This window comes from Coenobita brevimanus, chromosome 59 (genome assembly GCF_032717465.1).
Source record: "Coenobita brevimanus isolate Jiangsu-jjx chromosome 59, ASM3271746v2, whole genome shotgun sequence".
Taxonomy (NCBI): Eukaryota; Metazoa; Arthropoda; class Malacostraca; order Decapoda; family Coenobitidae; genus Coenobita; species Coenobita brevimanus.
The window spans coordinates 30,343,873-30,370,361 of record NC_137012.1 but is presented as its reverse complement, the minus strand read 5'-3'; the positions used below and the strand labels follow the sequence as shown (position 1 = coordinate 30,370,361).

The following is a 26,489-nucleotide window of genomic DNA, read 5'->3' as shown; positions in this document are numbered from 1 at the left end:
GGAAAGCGTTACCTTTGTGGATTTTCTCGTGACGGGAAAGAGTGACGCGTGTCCGAAAGCTCTTCCCGCACTGAGGACACGGGAACCAGGGGTAGTTCTGTGTCCTATTAACCCCCAGCTCTCCCCCTGAAGTCTCTAACCCCCCAACAACCCCCGCAGAAACCCCCCCGGCTCCTATACCCCCACCTGTAACCCCGCCAACCCCACCCGTTTGCAGAACATCAACTTTCCCGGCAAACGTAGAGTGCGTTAGGGACTCGAGGTGGGATAGTGGGTTGAAAGGCCCCCATCCACATCCCTCCATGCTGGCTGTGGTGGCTTGCTGTGGCTGCTGTGGTTGTGGTGGTGGCTCAGGACCCAAGTCAACCCCACTCTCCCCCCACCAGAGCTCCAAAACCTCTTCTTCATCCCCTCCTCCTCCTCCTCCTTCTCCTCCTCCTACTCCCTCTTCTCCTTCCCGCTTCAACACCACCTCCCTGGCCTCTCCTCCTGCGGAAAATAAACAGCTAACGTCACTTCGCTGATTCAGTACTATTCTACCCTCACCTCAACTCATCCTTCTGCAATATTCTTTCCTTTCCTATCTCCCAGTTCTCTACCTCCTCTGCATCTCCCACTCTTCATCATTTTTCTCCCTCATACCTCTCTCTCCCCCTGTTTATTATATCTTTCCCTTTCTATCTAAATTCCCATACTTTACGACCTCCCTTCTGTCTCTCTCTCTTCGACTTTAATTCTCCACTGCTATCTCTCCCTCTGAACTATCTCTCCTCTTGTGTTCTCTCCTTTACTTCTCTACGCTTTTTTCTATCTATCTCCCCCACTTCTCTGGCTCTACCTCTTTGATATCTCTCACCCTTCTCTCTCGCCCTCTTTCTGTCTCCTGTTCCTTTATTTTCTCTCCCTTTTCCACTTCTTTCAATCTTCTTTACTGTTTTTATTTCCCAACTGCTTACCTTTCCTTATCTTTCAGTCCATCTTTACTTAACCTAATGCCTTTTTATATGCCTACGTGCACCCAATTTATCTGTTATCTGAGTTAATATTTACCTATTCATTTTTGCTGTATTACAGTTTCCCTATTCCTCAAACTCTTTTCAGTTTTTGTTATTCTATCCTTCACTAACCCATTAATTTATCTACCAATATGTCTGTCAGTCTCTATCTTTGTCCTTCCTCAATTACTATCTTCATCTACTTGACCTAGCTATCAGTGTACCTGCTATCATTCTATCAAGCAATCACTGTTTCTCTCTTGTCACTGTTATTAATTTATCATCAGTATCTATCCACTTTCATATCAACGTTTTCCCATCAACCACCGTTACCACCACTACCAACATTCCATCAACCACCATTACCACCACTACCAACATTCCATCACCACCATGCCAAACACAGCTACCACCATCCGCCACCACCACCACCACTATCGCCACAAACTACATTCTTTTCATTTAAATTTGGCCTAAAATTACCATCTCTCCATCGTGAATGCTAAGATGTAGCAAGATATTAACACTAGAATATGATGCTAGTCACGAAGAAGTGCTACGAAAAGGATGCAGTGTCGTAGTATTGCCTTTTTCTGTCAATAAGTGAAATAAACTGCAAAAGGACGAAACTCTGGGCCAAGTTAATTAAATGAATAAATAAATACATAAAAACTATCCCAATATCACAGAGACTAAAAGAAAAACCCTTGCAGTCGTATGCATATTAAATCTTTATTTGTTAGTATAGATATTCTGAAACATTTAACAAATAATATACAGCAATAATCTATATATAATTTACAATATATCAACAATGTTATATATATATAATCTTTATTTATATATATAATCGACGGGATATATGGCAAAAAGAGGGTGGATAATGGATATACTCTTAACAGACAACAAGGTAAGTGAATAACAATGTAGATGTGAGGATATTTTGTGCTAATGTGGAGGAAATGTCATGCCCCGCCAGTTCCCCCTTAAAAAAAACACAATTTTCCGTGGATCCCCATAGTAAAAGAACATGGGAGCCTTGGATGCCTTCTACGTGGCATAGAAATCATCGTAGTGCCTCTTCCTTAGCGATTTCGTCTGTATATTACAACTCAGTTGCCTCTCCTATGTTACTAATACAAACCATGTCTATAATCCAAACGACATAAACATACAAGAGAAAATCAAGGTGTAATCTTCAAAATAAATCGCTTCGGAAGAGGTGCTACGAAGCTTCCTATGTGTCTTCAGTGCCACAAACTACATGGCATCAGAGACCTCGTGGCACATCTTCCTTAGTGATTTATTTTGCATATATCTCAATCTTGTATCTTATATCGTTTTAATTTCGAAAAAATGTGCATCAGTAACACACGAAAGTATACCGAGGTGTAATGTATGGAATAAATAGCTAAGGAAAATTTGTTACGAAATTTCCAAAACAACTTAGAATACGACCCAACCAGTAAGAATACAGTTATATATAAAAAAAAATAGGAACAAAGAATATACGAGAAATATATATACAGTACAGTAAGAATATACGAATAAAGAAAATGGGACTACGGAAACAGGGAATAGAAAAAAAAAATGCAAATAAGATATGAATAAATGGATATGAGAATTCAACAAAACATTAAAAAAAAAAATATATATAGAAAGGCAATTAGAAAGTGAGAATACTGAGGACATAAATGAGAATAAGGTAACAGAAATGAAAGCTGAGACTGAGAAGCTAGCACAGGCGTAAAATAAAGCAATAAAGCAAGGATACTAAAGGCAGAAACTAGCACAGGCGAAAAACGAGAAACTGCTGAAATAAAGCAATACAGCAAAAATACTAAAGGCAGAGAACCCGACAGCAGAAGAAAATGGAAAGAAACCCTAAATAAAGCCACATAAAAAAAAATGAAAACTGATGATAAAAAGTATGGTAGAGAATATGAAGGGAATCTACAGACGCAAGTAAACAACCTCAAACATCTCTTACATTCCGACAAGGAAGATTGAACCAGGCATACATTATAACGTCATCAAAAATACAACGAAGGAAGATTTCAAATATGCTCACTTTCCACACTCGCACTTCTTTCTAATTCTGCATTCCGATAACCAATATTTCCAAAAAACGGACGACTGAACACAAATACAAAATAACGTCACTGCAATGATACGTGAGATAAAAAAATAAAACCATCTCTCATTCACGCACCCCTTACAAATCGCATTTCCTTGTGTTCCTTCTTTTTCCCGGATATAATAACGTGTAAGCTTTCAGTCTTTGGTTCTTTCTTCTTTGCATTAAGAAAAAAATAAATTGAAATAAACTCATCCCGACAAGATATCCGAAAAGGCGGTAGATTTTCATACGTACATCACAACGTCACTAAAATTACAGAGGATGATAAAATAAGCAAATCTTAAACACACACACACACACACACACACACACACACACACACACACACACACACACCTTGCATCCTAACAAGGCTGGTGACTAACCTGATCAGAACTGTAAACATTTCTGAAATACAATAACAAGTATAAATATCCTAGCAGTTCTGGATAAAGTATGAAGGGAAAACTACTAGTAAGAAATATGCGACAGAAAATTATACATACTCTAAAAAAAAATCCCGAAATCAATGCAGTACTTTAACTTGGAAAATACTGTGTTAAGAAATCGTGTGTAAGGATGAAACGAGAGAAAACTGTAGGACTGAGGACAGCCTAAAGATGCGTAAGCATTACTGAAACAAATACCAATAAAAGTCGTCAATTATGGTATAATTATTAGTATTTTGATACGCTTCTGGAAACTGAAAATAATGGAGATGAAAAAATCACACACACACACACACAAAAAAAAAAAAAAAGAGCACATGAAAACAGAAGCTAACAAAGAACAAAAATGAAATAGCCTAAAAATAACTAAAATAAACGAAAAGCAGAAAATGAGAGTCGAGGGAACCAACAATTTAATTTCCCTTTAAAGCAAAAATTGGCGCGAAAAGGTCAACAATATAGTAGAGTCTTTAGGTGGTGTTCTAAATGGCACTGGAGGCTTGGCAGCACTTCTTACTTGGCTTTTTATTTTGCATATAACACCTTAACAATCACTTGCATGTTATCTACGTAGTTTTCTAGTTAGCATCAGTATCATACCTGTGGATCCTGGGGTGCAATGTGAAGAATAAATCACTTAGGAAGAGGTGTTAGATCTCCAGAGCCACTAAGAATGCCAACCTGTCTTACGAAATGGTACTGTTAAACAGTGCTTGTACAGTACATTTCCCTGCACATCTTTCTCTCTCTCGTCACGTATCAAAACAGTCAATTATTCAAGCTTTTGCCCCAGCAAGAGCGTAGGGTCATGGGGCCAGGCTATAGTGAGATATTTAAGGCTAGAGTGACCAGTGTCTCTCCTCTGAGTGGTATTAAGTGAGCAATAAACCTCAACCCTTCCTCAGACGTAAACCCTTATGGTGATTTCCAGTTGAAACCCCTTAATCCATAGGCCTCCAGGCGCAAATTTCAAATCGCAGAATGTAAACCAGGCTGCCGTACATGTGAAACACAATGTCCTGCTTTTGGACGATCCATCCACTGCCATAATGTACTTTTATAATATTCTATTTAATTTCATTTACATATATTTTTTTTATAATTACTAAAGGCTTAGGACTAAAAAAAACTGAGAGAGAGAGAGAGAGAGAGAGAGAGAGAGAGAGAGAGAAAATCGACGAGTGTACTTACATTTTCCCATCATCCGCCGAATTATCACATCACCCCAAACCAACCAAATACATGTACACAAACAATATTTTGCCGTTTCGTTCATAGCGAACTGCCTCATTTAGTTATAATTATTAATTTCTAACACTCATAATGACACAAGAAAATATATATTCACTATTTTTCAGTCATTTAGCCTATAAATCTACAGTGAATAAAGTGAAGAAAGGAAAGAATGAATGATGGTGAAAGCATATGATGTTGAGATGAGCGATAGAAAGCATGATGTTCCTTATGGTGAAATTATGAATGAAGAAAATTACGGTGCGTGGAAGCTTTGAACAACGGTTAGCATAAAGGTGTGTATGAAGATACGGTGCATAACAGTACTGAATAATGGTGATGGAAGTAATGTGTAGATTGAATAATGGCTGTGAATGATGATGAAAGCTGCATAAGGATGAATATACTCGTATGCTGAACAATGGTAAAAATACATGATGAATAAAATCTGCAAAACAGCGAGTAAATGCATGAAATAATGAATAATAGCGTCGTACTCTACTGCAGGTGCGGTAGCAGTGTTCCTAGCACCTCTTCCTAGGCGATTTATTTTGCTTAACTTTGGCTTGCACGCTGTTTCTATTGTGGTAATATGACACGGTTTGCATTAATGGCATACATGAGAAAATCAAGACGTAATGTACAGAATAAGTCGCTAAGGAAGTAGTAATACGAAATCTTCAACACCACTATAGTTTGTAAAGAGGTAAATGTGGGAATGGACCAGTCTTACCTTTCACACCCATTTCCAATATTTTCGAAAAAAAAAAAAAAAAAACTATCTCTATAGTATTATAACAGCTCTAAAAATAGTATAATATTCTTTGTGTTTCTCAATATACGAAAAATATAAACATCTCTTTGTAACAGGTAACCGAATTTAAAATAATGAAATTTTATAACAATTTTGGGAAGGGGTAAATGTGAGAGGGAGAGAGAGAGAGAGAGAGAGAGAGAGAGAAAGAGAGAGGATGGGGGAAAAGTTAAAACAATGGGTATGATGACAATGATTGCAGAGGTAGAAAATGTTGGTATTTGTGGTAGTAATGTTCGTAGTTGTGGTTGTAATGTTGGTAGCTGTGGCAGCAGTGGTGGTAACTGTGGTAATGGTAATGGTGGTAATGACGGTAATGGTGGTAATGTTGGTAATGGTGGCAGTGTTGGTAATGGCGGTAATGTTGGTAATGGTGGTAATGTTGGTAATGGTGGTAATATTGGTAATGGTGGTAATATTGGTAATGGTGGTAATGTTGGTAATGGTGGTAATGTTGGTAATGTTGGTAATGGTGGTAATGTTGGTAATGGTGGTAATGTTGGTAATGTTGGTAATGGTAATGTTGGTAATGGCAGTAATGTTGGTGGAAGTGCGTGACCTCCAGGCGTGACCAACCACGACTACAGGTCACGAATTTTACTAGTCTCTCTCTCTCTCTCAATTCAGAATTCCATCTGTCTGCCAGGCTACAGAGTGCTTCACATACTTTGTAAAATATTTCTCTCATGTATTCCTATGCAGGTGGTGGTGACCATCATCCACTCACTTGATGTTGTGCTCCCTACTTCTTCCTTAGCCTTTATTATTCTTTTTCTGTGCCTGCCCTCCTCTCTTCCTATTTCTCCCATCTTTCCTGTCAATTCTTATTGCTTTTCTTTCCTTTACAGGTGGCTTTACATTGAGTGACAGCCAGGTGGTTTCCTGTAAGCCAGGAAATCATTTACAGCGCTGGGTGGTAACCATATAACCAAACCATACGTGCTTGCTACATGTCAACAAGTGGGTTGGTGGAGGGTTAGTGACCCTCCCCGTGAAACAGCTAACTCTAAGTCAAATGGCCACCCCTTACGGGATTATGGCGTCTGGCAATAGATAGATAGATAGACCAATAAGCAAGTCTACCCCCCGAAAAAAAAGCTACTTGTTCAACTTGTAGACGCCTTTTATATTTCATTCTAACTTCAGACGATTTTATTCCGCTTACAAGACGCATTTCGAACTGGAGGGGTTAGATGCTGTAATGAATGGGTTAATGAGGGATATATTTACTACCTGCGGTTCGAAAAAGTCTCTCCCTAGTTGAGTAAAAGTCTCAGCTCAGTGAAGGGGTTAGTTATATATCAATCCTTCGGTTTTACATTGCATGAATCTGAGTACTACGTCACCCATATCAAAATCACAACTCTTTGTATGGCATAAACAGAATTCATCACTTTTCACTTGACTAACATTCGATATATCTGATTCCGTAAATTCCCTTACAGTTTTTCTTTTTCTTTCATGACCCATCATACTGATATAAGCACTCTGACGGATTTGAACCTTTTCATGATCGGAAGAACTCTAGTATCCTAACCCAGCTAACGGCATATAATTTTGTTTAGTGAGTCATAGGAGCCGGGGCTACTAATCTTCACTTTCTGATGGTTGTGAAAAAACTCTGAGCATAAGTAACAAAATTCCCCAATACTTCCTAACCTTCAACATTGCAAAAATACTTAATGGCTATACAGACTTCATTGCTCTTCACCTGCGTATCATTAGAAGCTTTATAGATACCAACCTGTGTAATCATTTCCTTGCCAATAATTCGAAATATTAATTTTGCGCGAAAAAAAATCTCACACAGACAGCAGTATTGGCAGACAGAATGACAGTGCTTATGGGTATTTAGAAATCTTTAGGCATATGATGGTGAAACAGATGAAACGAAATGTTTGGGATATTTGCGCATATGATGGCGAAACACGGGTGAAGTGTATGATCAGAGTGTATTAACAACTTAGTTTGGTGCTGCTACCTTACCACACACCTGTAATATCGGCTGTATGTACGTATGCGGCCATGTGTGTGTATGGGTGTGATCGTGTGCAAGCATGATTAAGTGTGTGTACATGATAGAGTATATGATTCGTTGTGTATAATGTATATGCGTGTTTGTGTGTAAGGGTATGTGTGTGCTTGTGTATGAGCGTGTATATCTATGTGTATGCATGAGCGTGTATGTACACGTGCATGTGCGACTGCGTGTGAATAACACTGAGGGTGTGTATGTAAGGATTGTGTGTGTGTGTGTGTGTGTGTGTGTGTGTGTGTGTGTGTGTGTGTGTGTGTGTGTGTGTGTGTGTGTGTGTGTGTGTGTGTGTGTGTGTGTGTGTGTGTGAGGGTCATATGCGTGCATGTATATGAGCGAGAGCGTGTACATGATAGTGAGGGTGAGTGAAGGGGAGACAGGAGGGGGGTGAAGGGCGGCGTGAGAGGCACGCAATAGACATAAAGGGGGTGGGCGGGCTGACGCGGGGCGGGGCGGGGCGGGGCAAGGCGGGGCGGGGCGTGGGGCGGCGTGAGAGGCACGCAATAGACATAAAGGGGGTGGGCGGGCTGACGCGGGGCGGGGCGGGGCAAGGCGGGGCGGGGCGTGGGTGGGGGACCTCGGGGCGGGGCGGGGCGGGGGCGTGCCGTGGTGGGGCGTGCCGTGGCGGGGCGTGGTATGGCGGGGTGGGGCGGGGCGGGGCGGCCTGCGTGACGGTGGGTCATGAGGCTATCACAGCTGGGCGGGGGCGGGGCTCCGGCCTCACGGCGTGGTGGAGGTGGTGGAGGCGGGGGTAGTGGTGGCAATGGCGCCTGGTGGCTCCGGGGGGCGCGGATCCTGACTGCTTTCACTGCGACGGCGGGGGGCGGCTGTAGCGGGTGGCAGGGTCCAGGTGATGGGTGCTAGGGCAGGGTCTGGCGGCTCCCCTGGCGGAGTCTCCTGCGTGGTGGCGGCGGCGGCAGCAGCGGTGGCCAGGGCGGAGAGGCTTAGTGAGTTGTGATAGGGTGGGTGTTGGTGCTGTGGGTGAGGCTGCTGTGGGTGCTGCTGGTGCTGCGAGTGTGGATGCCGGCCGGGCTGGTGACGCCAACGTGCAGGACAGCCATATTTGTTCTTGTTTAGATGCCTCAGGAGGTCCCAGCGTCGCGAGAACAGCTTGTGGCATCCTGGGCATGAATGCGTTCCTCTGTGCACGTGCTGGTGTTGGTAGTATGACCGGGGGTGGCGAAAAACCTTGTCGCAGTCTGGGCATGGGTACAAGCGGCCTGTTCCACCGCTCCCACCGCCAGCAATGCCAGCGCCAACGCCAACTCCTGCCGCTACCACCTCGCCGCCGCCTGCGCTGTCGGTGAAGGGGCCCCTTGCATCAGGCAGCCCCAGAGGTCCAACCATACCACCACCCTCTCCCGCCATGGTCGCCCACGCCACCACCAACGCGCCAGCTGCCGGAGAACACCACATTTCAGTTTTCCGAGCCAGCAGCCGCCTTTTCGCTGCCCCCCTCACCCCCCACCCATCTCACCCATTACCACAACACAGACAGTCGTTCAACATAACAAAGTATCTCTGGGAGCGCTCGGTTGAAGTGGCCCAGTTTCCTGCAGTCGAGTGGGTTCACGACCAGATGAATCAGGGGTTGCAACAATAACACTAACCCACGGCAGCCCTAACCCCCACTTTATCTTCGTCTCACAGAATTAGATATCAAACTTACAGTCCTCTCTGTAAAAAGTTGCCACAAAAGAACAATTATGAGTGTTGCTGTTTTCTTTCCTTATGTGCTCCTTTTTGTAACAATCACACCCTCACCACCCCTCCCCTCTTCCCCCTTTTGGTACCCCTTCCCCTCCTTTTCGACGCTCCTCACCCCCAGCCCCTCCACTTCGACGCCTTCACCCCCACACCCTCCCTTCCACCCCCATACCATTCCTTGCTTCAAGCACCACACCCCCATCCACACACCTTCAACGGAGCACCTCACCCTACGTCCAAGCCCTCCCCTTCGACGCCCGTCACCCCTCGCCCCCACCCTCCCCTACAACCCCCTTCATCCCCCCTTCCCCTCGGCATCTCTACCCCTCACATCCCTCCCCCATAGAGCCCCTTACCCCTCACTCCCCCACCCCACGGTGCTCCTCGTTCCGTCCCCAACACAATCTCCTCCGGCACCCCCACCCCTCACCCCACCCTCCACAGTGCCCCTCACCCCCAAATCCCTTTCCCACCCCCTCGTCACGCACCTCACGCGAGCGGAATTACGAGCCCACGCAAGAGCACTCCTTACTCCCACCACCACAAGGCTTCACGCTAATGCCACTCTCACCTCAACTCCAATTCACTTCATCTTACTTCACCTCACTTCACGTCGATTCACTTCGTCTTACTTCACCTCACCTCACGTAACCTCACTTCACTTCATTTCAGTTCACCTTAACACACCTCAGTAGCTCACTTGACCTCCTCACTTCACTTCCTTTCAATTCTCCTTACCATATCTCATCGCACATTATTTTACTTCATCTTACTTCATTTCACCTAATATTTACTTCATCCCACTTCATTTCAGCTGATCACCTCACCTAATTTCACTTCACCTTATCTCGCCTCACCTCCCTTGGGCACATAAAACCTCATCTCAGCCGCAACAAACTTCACCTCATTTCACGATCTTCAGTTTACCGTACTTCACCTCACAGACACCTCATCTCACTGCATGATAACCACACTTCACCTCAGCTCACTTCAAACGCAACAGGCCACGCTTAACACATGTTGCTACAGTCAGGATCAAGACTTGGCTTACTATTTCACTGCATCTACTGTACTACACATTTGGGTTGCGTCCGTCACTTTCCTCCCTGACGCATTACATCAAAGAGAATCATCAATGGGGAGGTAAAGACACTAAGCCTCTCTCATCTTAGGAATTATCGGCTAACGGAGGAGAGTGACACGATGAAGGGGTGAAATATTAGATGAACTTTTGCTTCGATGGGGAGAGAAACACACCAAGCCTTTTCAAGCTTAGGAATATTAGCCAGCAGGGGGAAGTAAGGAGTAGAGAAGGTGAAATATTATACGAACTTTTGTCTCTGTCAACACTTTGCAAGCAATGAGGGGAAAATACAAACACAAACTACGACAGTCATTAAGCAAACTAATATATCGAGGCAAAAACACACAATAAAATGACACACACGCACACACACACACACAGATACGACCATTTCTCTCTCTCTCTCTCTCTCTCTCTCTCTCCCTCCCCACGGTACGACGATTTCAAATGGCCATGGACAAACTTCACTTGGAACGACATGCAAATCTGCCTACAGGACAGGATATACACACGAACTCCCCCCCCCCCTCCTCTCTCTCTATCACCCAGTCGCTACACTTAAACCCCCACCCCACCAATATTTATGCTCAAACAATAAATATTCCTCTGTATATTCTCAGCTATATCTACGGTTCAGAAATATTACACTGGATATTCCTGCGACCTCAAGCAATATTACCAGTAGCGATTTTTTCTTTTTGAAACAATAGTTCATGATAATTATCGTTACAGGTACGTATGAGAGAGAGAGAGAGAGAGAGAGAGAGAGAGAGAGAAACTGGATGAGACAAATACACTCAAATTTTCCAACATAATTCGAGTAATATATTTCGCACAATAATCTTACTGCCACACTCACCATAAAACTCAACAGTTTTTTTTTAAATCGTCTTCTGTATTCCTCTGTTGTGCCTTTGAAATCCAAGGACGATTTTTCCGCCAAAGTCTACTGAAATCGCTGCTATATTTTTTCAACACTATTTGTCCTTGTTTCACTGATATAAAAGTACGAAATGACCAAAGTTGTATAAGGCGTAATGTCCAGATTAGATCGCTAAGAAAGAGCTGTTACGTAATGACCAGTAAGTAATGTGGAGAAAAAATCGCTAAGGAAAAAGTGTTATATTCTCCGCGCCACCATAAATTACTGTCTGTGCCACTCTCCGTTGAGTATTCACCCACTCTTGACTCTACGTCATGCCACACCATGCCTGGCTACTCTCTCTCTCTCTCTCTCATATTGGGGTTATATATTTTGGTTATGAGCTACTGTAGTTATCCTTCCTTCTTATGTTCTAAATGAAGGTAAACTGACATGATGGAGTCCACAAGAGGTAGGTTACTGTGCTAAATCTCCACTACAGTATTTTTTCACCGCGACTGATGTACGAAGGCACTGAAGCTGGCACCAGAAGTTTTAAAATCCTGATACTCGGAGATATAAATTTGTCTTGATTAGCTCTAATAACTCTTTTCCTGCTATTGGTAAACCCAGTGCAAAGAGTGAGTCATGGGGGTTAGTAGGAGGTGAGGTTAGATAAACGGCCTAGACCAATGGTGTCAAACTCAGCCTTTCCTAAGGGCCACAATTTAGTTCTGTTGATCGTCTGAGGGCCAAGTCTACCTAACCTTACCGATATCAGCGTGGTATGTAAAGGGAGTACAGAGTGATGTGAGATATATATCATTATGGCTAACGTTAAGGTTTTGCAATGAAAAGTGCAGTTAATTTATTACACGTCATTTTGTGACAATCAACACCCTTTATCCATTTCAGCTGGTGACTATTCTCTCTAATAACTCTTATTCCCATTCACTATAAGCTACAATAATCACTGACCTCAAATAAATGAAGAGACAATAGGATAATATTGGCTAAGAAAGCATCAACTCACCCAGAGTTGTGGTACGTGTGTCCCTGGAAGCTTAGACCAGCGTGTAACTGTTTACGTTTTGCACTTCGTCCGAAATTATCAAAATAGCCAATATTGTTTCCAGGCTTCCATTAGACTAGTGAACTATATTTGTACACCGTACTACATAATATTACTTTAAAAAGCATTCAGATTTGAAATTTGCAATATAAAATTGGAAACTTGTTGAATGAAAATAATACCGGTATAATATATAACACGGCAAAGCCGCAGCCTATTCAAACGTTTGTAGAAGTTCAATACACCTTCTAACCCTTTCAGTGGCATTCGCTTCTGGATCATATTATTGATAACGACATATCTCAACTTGCGGGCATTCAAGATCCGAGCATTTCAAAGATGTGAACACGAACAAAATAACGAACATTTCACAAGTACGAGCGTAACCACGAAAAACTAACTTAGCTTGTAGAGGCCCCTTTGCGACCGCTTTTGAATGTGGCGGGTGACAGTAGTTGCGAGACGGGTAGCTAGGGGGCTGACGCGCTATCTTTTGTATTTGTTTTCTTCACCTGGAGGAGAGAGGATCGCTGCTCATTGTGCTTTTAGTGCTTTCACTCCATTAAAAAAGGCTGAAAAATGCAAGTGTGTTGATAGTGGTGCTTCTGGCTCATCTAGGAAACCCACTGCTCTCTCCTCATCCGCATCTTCCAGCCAACTCCACTCCTCCACCTGCCTCCCCTCACTTCCTGAAAGTCCTGCATGTCTGCCCTCAGGTGAGCTACAGTAATGCTTTAGAAATAAGACAACTCTGTTATCGCTTGTCAGATGTATAGCCTATTTACAACTAACGAAACAAAATGAAATGCTCGCCACATCCACACTCGTAGGTGGCAAACGATCCATTATCTTTCGACAGTTGTAAATAGGCATGGGAAGGGCCGTAATTGCTGGGGGAACTAGAGAGGCTATTAGCCTCCAATGTTTTCTGTATATCTGTCAAAACTTCAATTAAGATTGAGGGCTTACAAGGCTGAACTTGCAAATAAAAAGGAGGAAAAACTTTGAGTAGTTTTGTTGAAAATTCAAACAAATCCATGTGTGTTTGATCGAGTATTTCTAAATTTGATCCAAACTGATCAAAAACTAAATCGTAACAGTACTTACATATTGATTATTTTATCATTTCCAAAAGAATAAAGGCAGGGCGTTATATTTCAACCTGAATCCTATCTCAAACGTGAAAGAACAATCTTGGTAAATATAAAACGACCAAATTATTAAACTAAGTCATAGTTTGAGGTGAAAGTTCAGATTGGCAGAAAGTGAAGCCTTTAATTTAAACACCCACCTCCATCATTAAACATACATGGCTCATTAAACATCAGCTTTTGGGTAGAATGAAACTGAAAAATATCGGATGGTCCGCAAACTTAACCGTTTCGATTAAAGTTTAAGTTTGTAGTACAGTTATATATATTTGGCCTAGCCTCCCCAAAAATGTTGAAAATTACAGGCCTGATGGGACAATAGCAGGAACAGAGTTGTCTTATATTGTATGTTTTTCTTGTGTTAATTTATGCATTTATATTTCATACACCAATATAAACTGCTTAAGAACATTTAAAACCCTAGCGACAGATCAGTGAACTGTAGTGTTTTTTATGTTGTTCATGTTGTACTGTAAGGGATATTAATTTTGCGAACAATATCAACTTGTGAACGGCCTCTTGGAACCAATTATGTTCGTAAGTTGAGGTATCTCTGTATCTAAAAGTTTCGCGACATATTTGTTAACCAAAATAATATTCAAATGGTATTTTTATCAGGCAAATTATCAATAAATATTTACTAACAGTGCTGTAATAATTATTTGTTCACTTAATCATATGACACACATTATGGGATTTTCCATTTATTTATTTTCTTTTTCTTAAGTCATCGATGGCCTAGATTTGGTCACTTGTCTGTTGCACCCACCTCACAGACTTAGTGACAATTGGTGGGGTTCATACCGACGATACGTAGGCAATTAACTTGACCTAACACCAACGATACGCTGAGAAAAAACCAAGCAGTCAAAAGGTTAAGCCAATGGAACAAGCTAATGACAAAAACAATGCTACAGAACAAATTATAAGAAAGTGAAATATTGAACAAACACGGAGCGCGAACTAACATGTAACAGTAAAGAAAAAAAGTGGAAACAGAAAAAAAACTTGTGATGAGAGAAGAGTTGCAAGCCCCATATAAAGCTGGCTAAGCACGATGTATTTATAACATTAATTTTTAAGCTACAGTAATAAAAATCTCTATCAATCTAGCTATTTATCGCCAAATGCCTAAATCCCATAAAGGTGGGTGTAAACGAATCGCCCTCTCCAGTTCACACTCTCCTCTCACATATACCTCTCCACCCCCTCACTCTCATCTCCGGTCTCCCTCCTCACCACCTTATTCACATACACTTGCCTAGTCAGTCGCTCATTCTCCGTTCTTTCCAAATGGCCAAACGATCTCAGATTATTTCCTAATGTTTTCCAGCACATCCACAGTGACACCACAAGCTCCTTTACTTCCTCTTTTGTCTGTCTCTCCACGTAATTCCACATCGTCCATTCAGATAACTCCATTCCATTAATCTTACTCTTTGACTTGTGTCCTTCCAGCAAGTAATAATACGATTGTAGAAATAAATGCAATACGATAAAAGCACGTAAAACACACACACACACACACACACACACACACACACACACACACACACACACACACACACACACACACACACACACGTGTGTGTGTGTTACCAATCTTTTATGCTATTATGACAGAGTTACAGAAACATTACAGAAAAGAGAAGGATGGGTGGACAGTATCTATCTAGATTTTAAGAAAGCATTTGACAGAGTACCGCACCAAAGACTTTTATGGAAACTGTACCATCAAGGAGGTATCCAAGGCAATCTGTATTGTTGGATGCAGGATTTTCTCAGAAAAAGGGAAATGAGAACAATATTAAGGGGAAATTACTCATCATGGAGGGAAGTGACCAGCGGAGTGCCACAGGGCTCAGTGCTGGCACCAATTATGATTTTAGTATATGTAAATGACATAGACAGTAACACTGGAAATGGAAGCTATCTAAATATGTTTGTAGATGATGCAAAAATTCAAAGGAAAATTACTACCATAGATTCTTGCAAAGAGCTGCATGAGGAATTGAACAAGCTTCATGAATGGAGCAATAAATGGCAAATGGAATTTAATGTGGATAGCCTAAGCGTCATGTAATTAAATATGGTAAAAGTGAGAAAAGACCAGATTGAGATTATAAGTTAGGAAGATCAACCCAACACATATCCTAAAAGGAGAAGGACCTAGAGTAATTATTAATAACAGACTCTCTCCAGATGATTACAGTGAGAAGGTACGAAACATGTATACATTGCTTGCTGTTATGAGAATAGCATTCACATATATAAATAAAGATATGCTGAGGAAGATAATAACATCATTCATCAGACCAACCCTGGAGTATGCATTAGTAGTCTGGAATCCTCATCATTATTCATCAGACCAACCCTGGAGTATGTATTAGTAGTCTGGAATCCTCATCTCAAAGAACACATGGATAAGACTGAAAAAGTACAAAGGGCCGCTACAAGATGGGTACCAAGCTTAAGGGATCTAAGCTATGGAGAAAGACTAGAAAGATTGAATCTACCAACGCTGCAGGAGAGAAGGAGAAGGGGAGACATGATTATGTTATATACTGTAAGTGCATCTCAGGGAAAGAGAAAGTAGACATAAATGAATAGCGATATATCATATGGTGAAGCATTAGCAAGGGAACATCGTAAAAAACTGCATAAAAAGAGAGGCGATAAAGACGTAAGGAAATTCAGTTTCCCAAATAGGGCAATTGATCAGTGGAATGCATTACCGAATGAAGTAGTGTGTGCCAAAACTATTCATAAATTCAAGGAAATATTGTTTAATACACGGGACAGTACGAGCCTGACTCATTCCTGTAAAGATACAATTAGGTAAGAACACACACACACACACACACACACACACACACACACACACACACACACACACACACACACACACACAATAAAAGTACACTGATGAGAGAATAAGGCAGATAAAACGTGTTGTGGACACTAAATCTGGATCTCTACGGAAGAAACGAAAAATAAAACCAATTAAATAAAAGACGAAGGCCGAAAAAGGAAAGCAAAGAAAGTTAGACCGAAGGCAGGATGATACAAAAAAAATAAACAAAAGAGTTATGGCAGAAACTATAACAAAGCCGTATGAAAATCAAAAAATCAAAGTAACGACAGAGAAAAATAAAGAAGAAAGAGACGGTGGGATGGTGTAAGGCAGGCGTGTTGTGCTGACGTAACAAATGATACGACACACACAGCCTTTGACGTAGAAAGCCTCCTCAAGGTCACCATTGTACGTCACGCAGCCATCCCTCCAACCTTCCCCCCTCCCCAATCCACCCTTCTACGCTTCCCTCAACCCCTCTCTACTTCCCTTACTTCTTTTACTTCTTAATCACGAGTTAAGTGTGAGGAGAGAGATGAGGTTGGGTAGGGAAGACCCATTGTACAGTAGAGAAAGATAGTGCTGGTAAACGTATACGAATAGATTCTCTTTTTTTATTTTTTATTTTATTTATACCCCTCTACCTGAAATTCTCTACGTCCCCTTCCTCCTCTTGCACCCCTGCACGTCCCTATCCCACCTTCACTCACCCCCTCTACACCCCCAAACCCTCCCCTTCCACCTTTCTATACTTCCCTCCTCACACCCACCTCTCATTTCCACCCTTTTCGCTGCCACCCATTCTCTTCCATCCCTCTACCCTCATACCCCAATCCCCTCAATACTCATCCTAGCCCCTGTACTACTGATAGACAGACAGGTAGATAGATAGATAAATAGATATATAGATGCATATAAGTTGGTTAGTAATATTGAGTTCTTCCTTCCACATATCTCATTTCTTCTCAGATAGACAGCAAATATCTTTTCCTTCTCATGCACTTTTGTTACATGATTAATAATGTGCTATCACATAAAAAAAAAGCAGTTCATACAAAGCTTTCCTCTCCCACGGTCGGCCGAGAATCGTACAAATTTTCCTCATGACTGTATCAGAAATAAAGAAGAGGGTTACTCGAAATAGATTTTTTAAAAGTTGAAATGTTACGACAGCAAAGCAATTGTTATTCCAGACAGATTTTTAAAATGTTGAAATGTTATGCCACAGAGAAAGTGTTACTCCAGACAATTTTTTTTTCCTTTTAGGTTGAACTGTTACGAGAGCAAAGAAATGGTTAATAAAGACTTTTCTTAAAGGTCTGAAATCTTATGCTTACTCTTAAAAAAATATATATACTGAGAGCCTGATGAAAATCCCTATAGCAGAGAAAAGGTTACTCCAGACAGAACTTTTTCTTTTTTCCTTTTTATTCTTTATAAGGCTGAACTTTCTAGCGAACCAAATCTTATACTGTTAGCCACGCCAAGCATCTATAGTTCTTTCACCTTAACTTGGCCTTCATTTTCGTCCTTCTGCAGCTTATTTCTCGTAACTCAGTGGCGGAATAAGACAACGCTACAGCTCTACATCCTTCCCACAGCACTTTTTCGTGACTAACATCATGTTCTAGTGTTAATCGATTGCTCTAGTGTCAATCGGAAGTTTCGTAGCACCTCTTTCATGGCGATCTACTTGACATATTACACCTAAGCATTCTTCTAATACCATCACTTTTCATCATCAACATACGAGAGGATACTGACGTGTAATGTGCAGCATAAATGGCGGAGGAATAGGTAACACGGAACTTCCTAGATCTAAAGTCAATCGCCGTCCATCACTCGCTTCCGCCACTCCGCACCACCTTCCCTAATGCATTCCGTTCCCAATCTCCACTTCTCTATAGCTACCAAGACTTTCGACCTTCAAAACACCCTGTCTCATCTATCTATATATCTATTGCCAGAAACCTTTATCCCATAAGAGGTAGCCACAAACAGATCGCCTCCACGTCCCCCTGCCCTCTGCCACTCCCTCCAACTCGCATCTCCCTTTCTCATAAATCTCTTTACTCCATCCCTCCATCTCATCCTTGGTCTCTCTCTCCTCCTTCTGCCTCATTGTCTATTACCATGCACTCCAGCCACTCAAAGCCACTATTCCTCAGGTACTATACTCATTTAACTCGAACTTGGCCTAAAACTGCCACCTCTCCATCTTGAATGCTGAGCTGTAATTAGACACCAACACAAGAATATGCTGCTGATCACAAAGAAGTGCTATGCAAGGGATGCTGAGCCGTAGTATTGCCTTAGCCTGTTAATAACCTTCGTGAAATATGCTAAAACAAAAAAGTGGGGGGGGGGAGGGGAGGACGAAAATTTGGGCCAAGGTAAGGTAAATGGAGCATTATTTTCGAGCATCTTCCTATGTGTGTTTGTCCTCATGTTTGGTCAAGTGACTTTAAGGAAGTATACCCAGGAGTTATATGTCAAAATATGTCATAATAAAATATATATATATATATATATATATATATATCTGTTTATGTAAGCACATGGAGGTACGTGGAAAGCTGACAGACAAATGGGCAAGTGAAGGAGTGTTATGGTGTTGATGTGGATGTGACTGAATGCGTTAGCAGATATATCTTGAGATGGTTTGGCCTTGTGGAGAGGATAGAGCACGGGAAACTGACTAGAAGAGTGTGAGTGAGGTGGAGGGGGGAAGGGGAAGAGGAGAGAGGGGAAGACCGAGGAAGAGATGGAGAGATGGGATGAAGAATTGGAGGGAGGAGGGTGTGAGTTGGAGGAAGGGAGGTGTGTAAGCAGTGGACAGGGTAACATGTAGGCGATTTGTTGTGGCCACCCCTTACGGACTTGAGGCGTCTGGCTGTACACAGATAGATAGATAGACAGATCAATAGACAGAGAAATAGATAGACAGACACAGATACCAAGAATTTGTGCGCTTCGTAAAAACCTTTCGCTTTACCAATAAACAACCTTCTTTTTCACCTGTAGCGTCCCAATATCGATCGCCAACACGCTGCCCTCCCTCTAGCACCCTACCATCCCATCCCTTCACGTCATCCTCGGTCTCCCCCTCCCTCTCCTCCTGTCCTCTCGTTCAAATACACTCTCCTAGACAATTTCTCATTCTCCTTTCACTCCGTCATTATGGTGGCCCCCCTCCAAGACCTCACCATCCCATGCCTTCACGTCATCCTCCCTCCAGCTCACTAACGCCTTCCAGTATAAGCCATTTATCATTGTTTTATCGTCAGTGCAGCATTCTTTTAGATACCGGGTAGATAGATTGACAGACAGATAGATGTATAAACAGAGAAACTGACAGTAACAGACAGATGGATCCACAAATAGACAGACTGACAAAGACAGACACAGATGCATACACAGACAGACAGACAGAGAGAAAGACAGATAGACAGGCACTGAAAAAGACAGATAAACATAAATATAGATACACAGACATATATACTGTAGGGTGACTGATGGATACATACATACATACATACAATAGACACATGCATAGACAGATAGACAGAAATACACACAGACTCATATATAGACACTGGCAGACAGACATGCAAACAGGCTGGCGGACAGACAGATGGACAGACAGACAGACGTTAAAGAGAACTGTTATAGGTAGATACAGATAGATTGACAGATAGCAATACAGGTAGTTAGGTAGACTGTTCGTATATAATAAAAATACAAATAATAAAATACGACAGAATGGATTAATTATAGCTGTGGGTTCCACGAGGACAACCAACTCAGTGTAACAACAGTGACACGGGTACTTGAGAGAGAGAGAGAGACAACGTTCATCTTCCACCACGTCGGGCGATTTCTCGTGTATAAAGATAGGTTACAAGATAATGTGTATTCTCTCTCTCTCTCTGATTATAGTCCGGAAATATTCGTCTTACCAAGTCTATTTTCCGCTGCACTTCTTCGTGACTAGCATTATACGAGTATTCTTGTGTAAATTCGTCCTTCTACAGCCCATTTTCCTGAGACAAGAGTACGACCCAAATCTTTTCCACAGCACTTCTTCGTGACTAACACCACTTTCTTGAGTTTATATCTTTTTCGCAGCTCAAATTCAAGACAGGATGAGGGTAATTTAAGGGCAAATTAACAAGGCAAGAAGGCAGGGTGATGAAAAACACATACATGCAATCTTCAGTGCAAGTCAAGTCACGGGTGTTTCAGTAAAGTACAAGTTTTTCCATACAGATGATAATACTATAAAATTTCACCTCACAAACAGGCATGATTTTTAAAATGTATTTCTGACCAATTTATGGGGTCTTCTTTATTACTATTCCGTGGGAAATGTTTCGTTAAGTACTTAGGAAAGAAGAGGAAGAGGAGGAGGAGGGGGTGACATTTCCACACCAAATGTCTGTTGTTACAACGGGGGTTTTGTTAACACTGTAACCCGTACTAAGTGGCCCCACTGGACACGAGCGGGTGCGGGGCGAGAACTTCTATGGGTTTTGCCCTCCCACGCCAGCAAGCATCTGGTGTGGACTTGACCTAAGGATTTATTAATTACTAAACAAAACCCTAGCGACAGAAAAGCCATAAACCCAACCTCTAATTTGGTACACACACACACACACACACACACACACACCTGATTTACCTGGTGACGCGCTGAAAGTGTTTACTGCGTAGCTTTTGTACACTGGGGGAACATTGTCAAGTTTGGTTTACAAGTAAGAATGGAACTTAAGAAACGCTTTTTATGTAATTTTGTGTGACAAACCACTTCAGTCCAGTGACCCTGTTCTTTATTATTATTATTATTATTATTTTTATTATTATTATTATTCCTGAGATCTCCAGACGATTTTAGTTCGCTTTTTTTGGAGGATCTGTTTTATATTCTTTTACTTTAACTTGGCCAAAAATTACCAACTCAATCTTGAATGCTGAGTTGTAACAATGGAATAACACTGGAATACTATGCTGGTCACGAAGCAGTGCTATGGAAAGGATATAGAGCCGTTGCATTATCTTTTTCTACCACTGGGCTGCGTGAAAAAGTACACTGCAAAAGGACGACAAATCAGGCCAAGTTAGAGTAAAAAAGCGAAGAGTGAAAGGGTTAAATTAGGCTGTAACTAACCCATCTAGTTTAAAAAAAAATATATATATCCATAGGTGAAAGAAAATCGTCTCAAGATAAAGTCTATTCCAAATTAGATATCCACTCAACCACAATTCATATCTTGCCATGCTTTCATACTCCATCACTCTAACTCAGCCTAACTATAATTCTAATTTCAAATGAGGTTCCGTATAGTTACAGGTGATGGAGTTAGAGTGAGGGAGTAGGCCTATGGGCAGGTGTGGGTGTGACTGTTCTTGTTGTTGTTGTTGCTTTACCCCGGTCTGCCTGGCTAGGCTAAGCAGACCCGTTAACCAAAGGTATGCAACCGCTGCAATGGGGCCGTCCTACAGATACAGTACAGTACATATATGCATAGTAGGATCCGGCACCCTCTTTTGGCAGACAGCACTTAACCAGAGTTGATCTAGGATTCTTTCCATGGTGGGATGAAGGGAAATTTGGAGGGGTTTGGCTCCTGGGTGGATGTTGCAGCTGTGCCACCCAAGGTGCACAGTGCCACCACATGTTGGCTCCTCATCAGTGCAGTTCTGATTTGGAATGGACTACAGCTAGAATAAAATTTATAAAAACATCACAGGACTGAAGAAATTTATGCCATAAAAGAAAGTCCAAAAGGTTAACTATGAACAATGACTTACTGTACAAGTGAAGCTGAAGGTAGGAGTAGGCTTGGCAGGCAGACCGAGATACTGGAGTGGCAAAAAGGGTGGTGTGAGAAAGTGAAGTGTGGAATATGTGGCAGAACAACTACACAGAGATATGATTCAAGCTTACAATGACTGAACCTCCAAGCTAAACTATTGAAGAATGACACGAAATGAATGAATTTTATGGTAAATGAGGAGAAAACTATTGATTAATGTCAAGAAATAATGGATTTTACTCTGAATGATCATCAAAGCTAAACTATGGGAGAATTAACAGAAATGAATGGAGGGAATGCATATGGATGGAAAACTATTAAAGAATGGCAAATGTAAGTGAAGTTTACAGTATATGAATGATGAAGCAAGGCCACTGACAGATGTGACAATGCATGACAGGAATGTATAAAAGTAATTTACATGACGAATAATGAATGACGTTTGCAGGGAATGACAAATATGAATGATGCTTATATTGAACGAAAGAAATGCAAACAAGTTAACAATATGCAAACGGTAAAGGTTGCCCTCATTTCTTGCATTTACTTATTCATATAGATGGCACAGGAACTTACAGCTCCGTTATTATCAATATAAATACCGGTAAATAAATAAAGCTGGACTAAAAACTGTGAGGTGCTAGGACACAGCATCTTGTGGAGGCCACCTATGACGAATATTGGCATAGCACAGTAGTAAAGACACCCACTGTATTTTTACGCTACACCTAGCCCATACACTACGTACGACAATGCCTGCTATTCTTTCTATTCTAGGGGCATTAAATTTCAAAGATCAGTATTCACTTTGTTTTGTGGAGGCCCAGTTTATGTGGGACTCCAGGGTTATAGCCCCAGTAGCCCCCTCCCCTCTTTAATCCAGTCCTGACTAACAGAGTACGAGAAGGTGTAAGCAAGCCCTTAATTTTTAACGAGCAAGAGGCAATCAGCTCCACTGCTCATCTCCACAACGTCAACCTTTGAGCCTGGGATACCACTTCATTATCCAAGCTGTCACAGTTACCTCCCTTGAATGTTACTGTGACAGCACCTCCCTGGCATTAATGAACTGTTTTAGTGCGATATCCAGCCCCCCCCCCCCCCCGTGACAAGAAGTCTCTTTTGGTCACAGCCTGCCACATGTATGACATTTGTGCTTCAGATGCTGTGTAGAGAAGACATCCACAACCAGCCAAATGTGTGATTCATTCACCCTTCATATATTGAGGAGTGATGAAGCAGCGACATGACTGAGTGGGCTGCAGTACAATAGCTTGGGAGGTACCAGTGCAGCAGCCAACACCATCATACCACTGTCCATTCCATCATACCACCACCCACTCAAATATACCACCACCCACCCAATCATACCACCATCCACTCAACCACATCACCACAAACTCTATCATATCATCACCCACTCAATCATACCACCACCCACTGTGTGATACCACCACCCACCATATTGTACTACGGTTCACTCAATCATAACACCATCCACTCTTTCATACTACTGCCCACTCAATCATACCACCAACTATTCTATCATACCACCCACTCAATCATACCATCACTCACTCAGTCATACCACCACTCACTCTATCACACCACCACTCAATCGTGCTGCTGCATCATCACTCCTTGAAGTGTGAAGTGCAAATGAATCATGTGTCTGGCTGGCTGTGGTTGGAGGAGGCATCTTGTCAAAGGGAGGATGCCTTTTTCTCTTAAGTGTCTAAAGTACAAATAAGTCATACATATGTGGTGCTGGATCTAAATGGCACCCAATGCAGTACTGTACATGGGCAACTCAAGAGGTGTTCCCCATGATGCCAGTGTAACACTATGGATTTTCACGCTGAGATGAAGATTAATATACTTTATGTACAGTGCACACATTGCATCTTCTCAATTCTCCCCAAAAGACATGATACAACCCATCTGTGGTTTACAAACTACTGGTTTCTCGTCCATGCTCACAGCGTCTCATTCTGGAGTAGTACTTTAACAAAATATTAAAATATCAAATGTTACTTAGCTGGCTGAGAAAAAGAGGATAGTGATATGGGAAACACCTTAAAAGTATACATATATATTCCTGACTCTCCCTGTACCACTGTTAACTGCCATCAGTGGATTGAAAAAAAAATATGAATACACATTTATGGCCATTGATCTCCAAAAATGTATATGTAAACGTAAGTGAATCACAGTGGATGAAGTGTTGAACAGTAACACACGATGGTTCTCAAAACACGAGACCTGTTATCACCTTAATGCTGGAAGGTGAAAATTAATACTATTTAGGGCATAAAGCTACATTTGTGGCATTTTATCTATACAGCAAGCTTACTTTATCCAAACAAAGATCCCTAACCCCTCTCAGCTCAGTTGAAGGCCAAGTGTAGTCAGATTTGATGATCAGTTTGTTAGAAACCAAGGAGACTCATTCCTACCTCAAAACTGGGGCTAGTAAAATATGCAATCACAATACAGTAATCAAGCTGTGGGAGTGGTCCAGTTCCATCAAGTAAAAACAAGCTGATTATATCACTAAAGTCCAGATTTAATGTGTTTTGTTTTGCACACATTAACCTAGCAGCTCTTTTGAGGTACAGCAGCCACACACAATCCAACAAGCTGCCTGAAGCAACAAATGAAAATACAGTATATGACTCACCATCTACCAACCTACGAGGCAAAAATTGAGTTCATCTAACTATACTTTCTCATAGTCCATTCTAGGTAAAGATGGCAGTTATTATTCCATGGAGCAAGCACACAAGACCTGGTAAACAAAATTCAAGTCATTAGGCTGTTCCCTACCACAGCTGGGATTCAAACCCATTTTTTAACCCGCAGTTTAGACCTCTACCAACTGACTACCATCTTCTCCAGTGCAGTTCACAACTCCACTTATGAGCAATGGAGGAAACACTGTGTGTTTTTGCCAACTGGAGGCAGGAAAATGACAATATCCTTGAGTGCAAAGTGTAGCATTTCAAGTTGACCCAACATTAATAACAGCACATAAACAACACACAAAATGAGGAAATTCCCCAATTCCAACTTGTCATTCTGATGGAGATAACGAGAACAGGACAGACCCAGAAATTATACCAGAAGCAACAAAAGCTGCATATGAAATGCAATCACATGTACGCAAAAATCATGTGAAAATGATTGTTCATGAGAGAATGAAGTGCACAGTGTCAAATATCTGGAGGAGACAGCCTGAGCATTTAGGTTAATATTATAAGCTGCTTTGGAGACTTTATAACACTTCTTCATTGAGACAGTATGCATGTTACAACTCACTATAACAGACAGTCTGCAGACCAACTAAATCAAATATGGCATTCTCTATAATCTCCGCAACCGCCTCTCCATATGCATATCTAACTATTTTCACCCTCAGATTTAAGATTGTGTTCTCCTTAATCTCTGAAACTACCTCTCGATCCATCTATTAACCTTCTCAGTCAGGACAAGTCTTGCATTCTTTTCCAGCTAACACCCAGAAACTTAAATCAATTAGGGAGAGGGATAGGAGCCATCCCTGAGTCAGGGCAAATCTTGTACAGTATTTCCATTAGAACTCAGCAGTTTCATTCACCTGAGTGGGTCACAGCAGCCTTAGAGTATTAATACATCTATCTATTGATACATATTCAGTCTAACAGTTCATTCAGAGGGACTATGAAAAAAAATAAATAAATGCCTCCAAGCTTCTCAACTACTCACACTACTAAGAACTTCCTCACACGTGCTCCAACCTACTCTCCCTGGTATATTCCTCAGCCTACAATGAAAATAAATTTACGGGGACATGATTCACAATGAACAGTTAATTAAAAACAACTTTACAGAATATATCTATGGTGGATGACAAAAAACGGTACTGGAGGGACACCTTCATGCTGTGGCACCAATGAAACTGGGTGACTCCACTATCTGATTATATGAATGTCCAACTCCCTCCCTATCCCCCAAAAGGATGATGGTGGGCTGCAGGAGCAGGGCAACTTCAGACAACAGTCCTGGACAGTGAAGTCACCGGGCACCTTGTTATATTGATGCCACCACATCAAGGTGTCCCTCTCCAGAACCAAGAAATTACTGTAGAGCTGGTTACTCTCACCTTAAATGTCCTGACTGAGAAGCCTATTGCCAACCTCTAAGCTCCTGGTGGGGCAATATTGGAATGAATGATGGAGGTATGGATAAAAAAAAAAAAAAAAAAACTGTACATATCCTATAAACTAGCACTGGAGAGGGATGCCTTCACACAACAGAAC

The 26,489-nt window shown here is 41.7% G+C and overlaps 1 protein-coding gene across 5 annotated transcripts in view; it reads right to left on the bottom strand.

The window, feature by feature from the left end:
• Positions 1–26,489, bottom strand: part of LOC145402828 (uncharacterized) — a 100,616-nt gene that overhangs the window by 22,041 nt on the left and 52,086 nt on the right. For 3 of the 5 annotated variants that reach the window (XM_080274738.1, XM_080274737.1, XM_080274740.1), the window contains exon 7: positions 22,187–22,237. The exons of the other annotated variants lie outside the window; for them this stretch is intronic. In XM_080274738.1, coding sequence (XP_080130864.1) covers positions 22,187–22,237 — 51 coding nt within the window. The remainder of the gene's footprint in view (positions 1–22,186; positions 22,238–26,489) is intronic. 5 annotated transcript variants of the gene reach the window in all.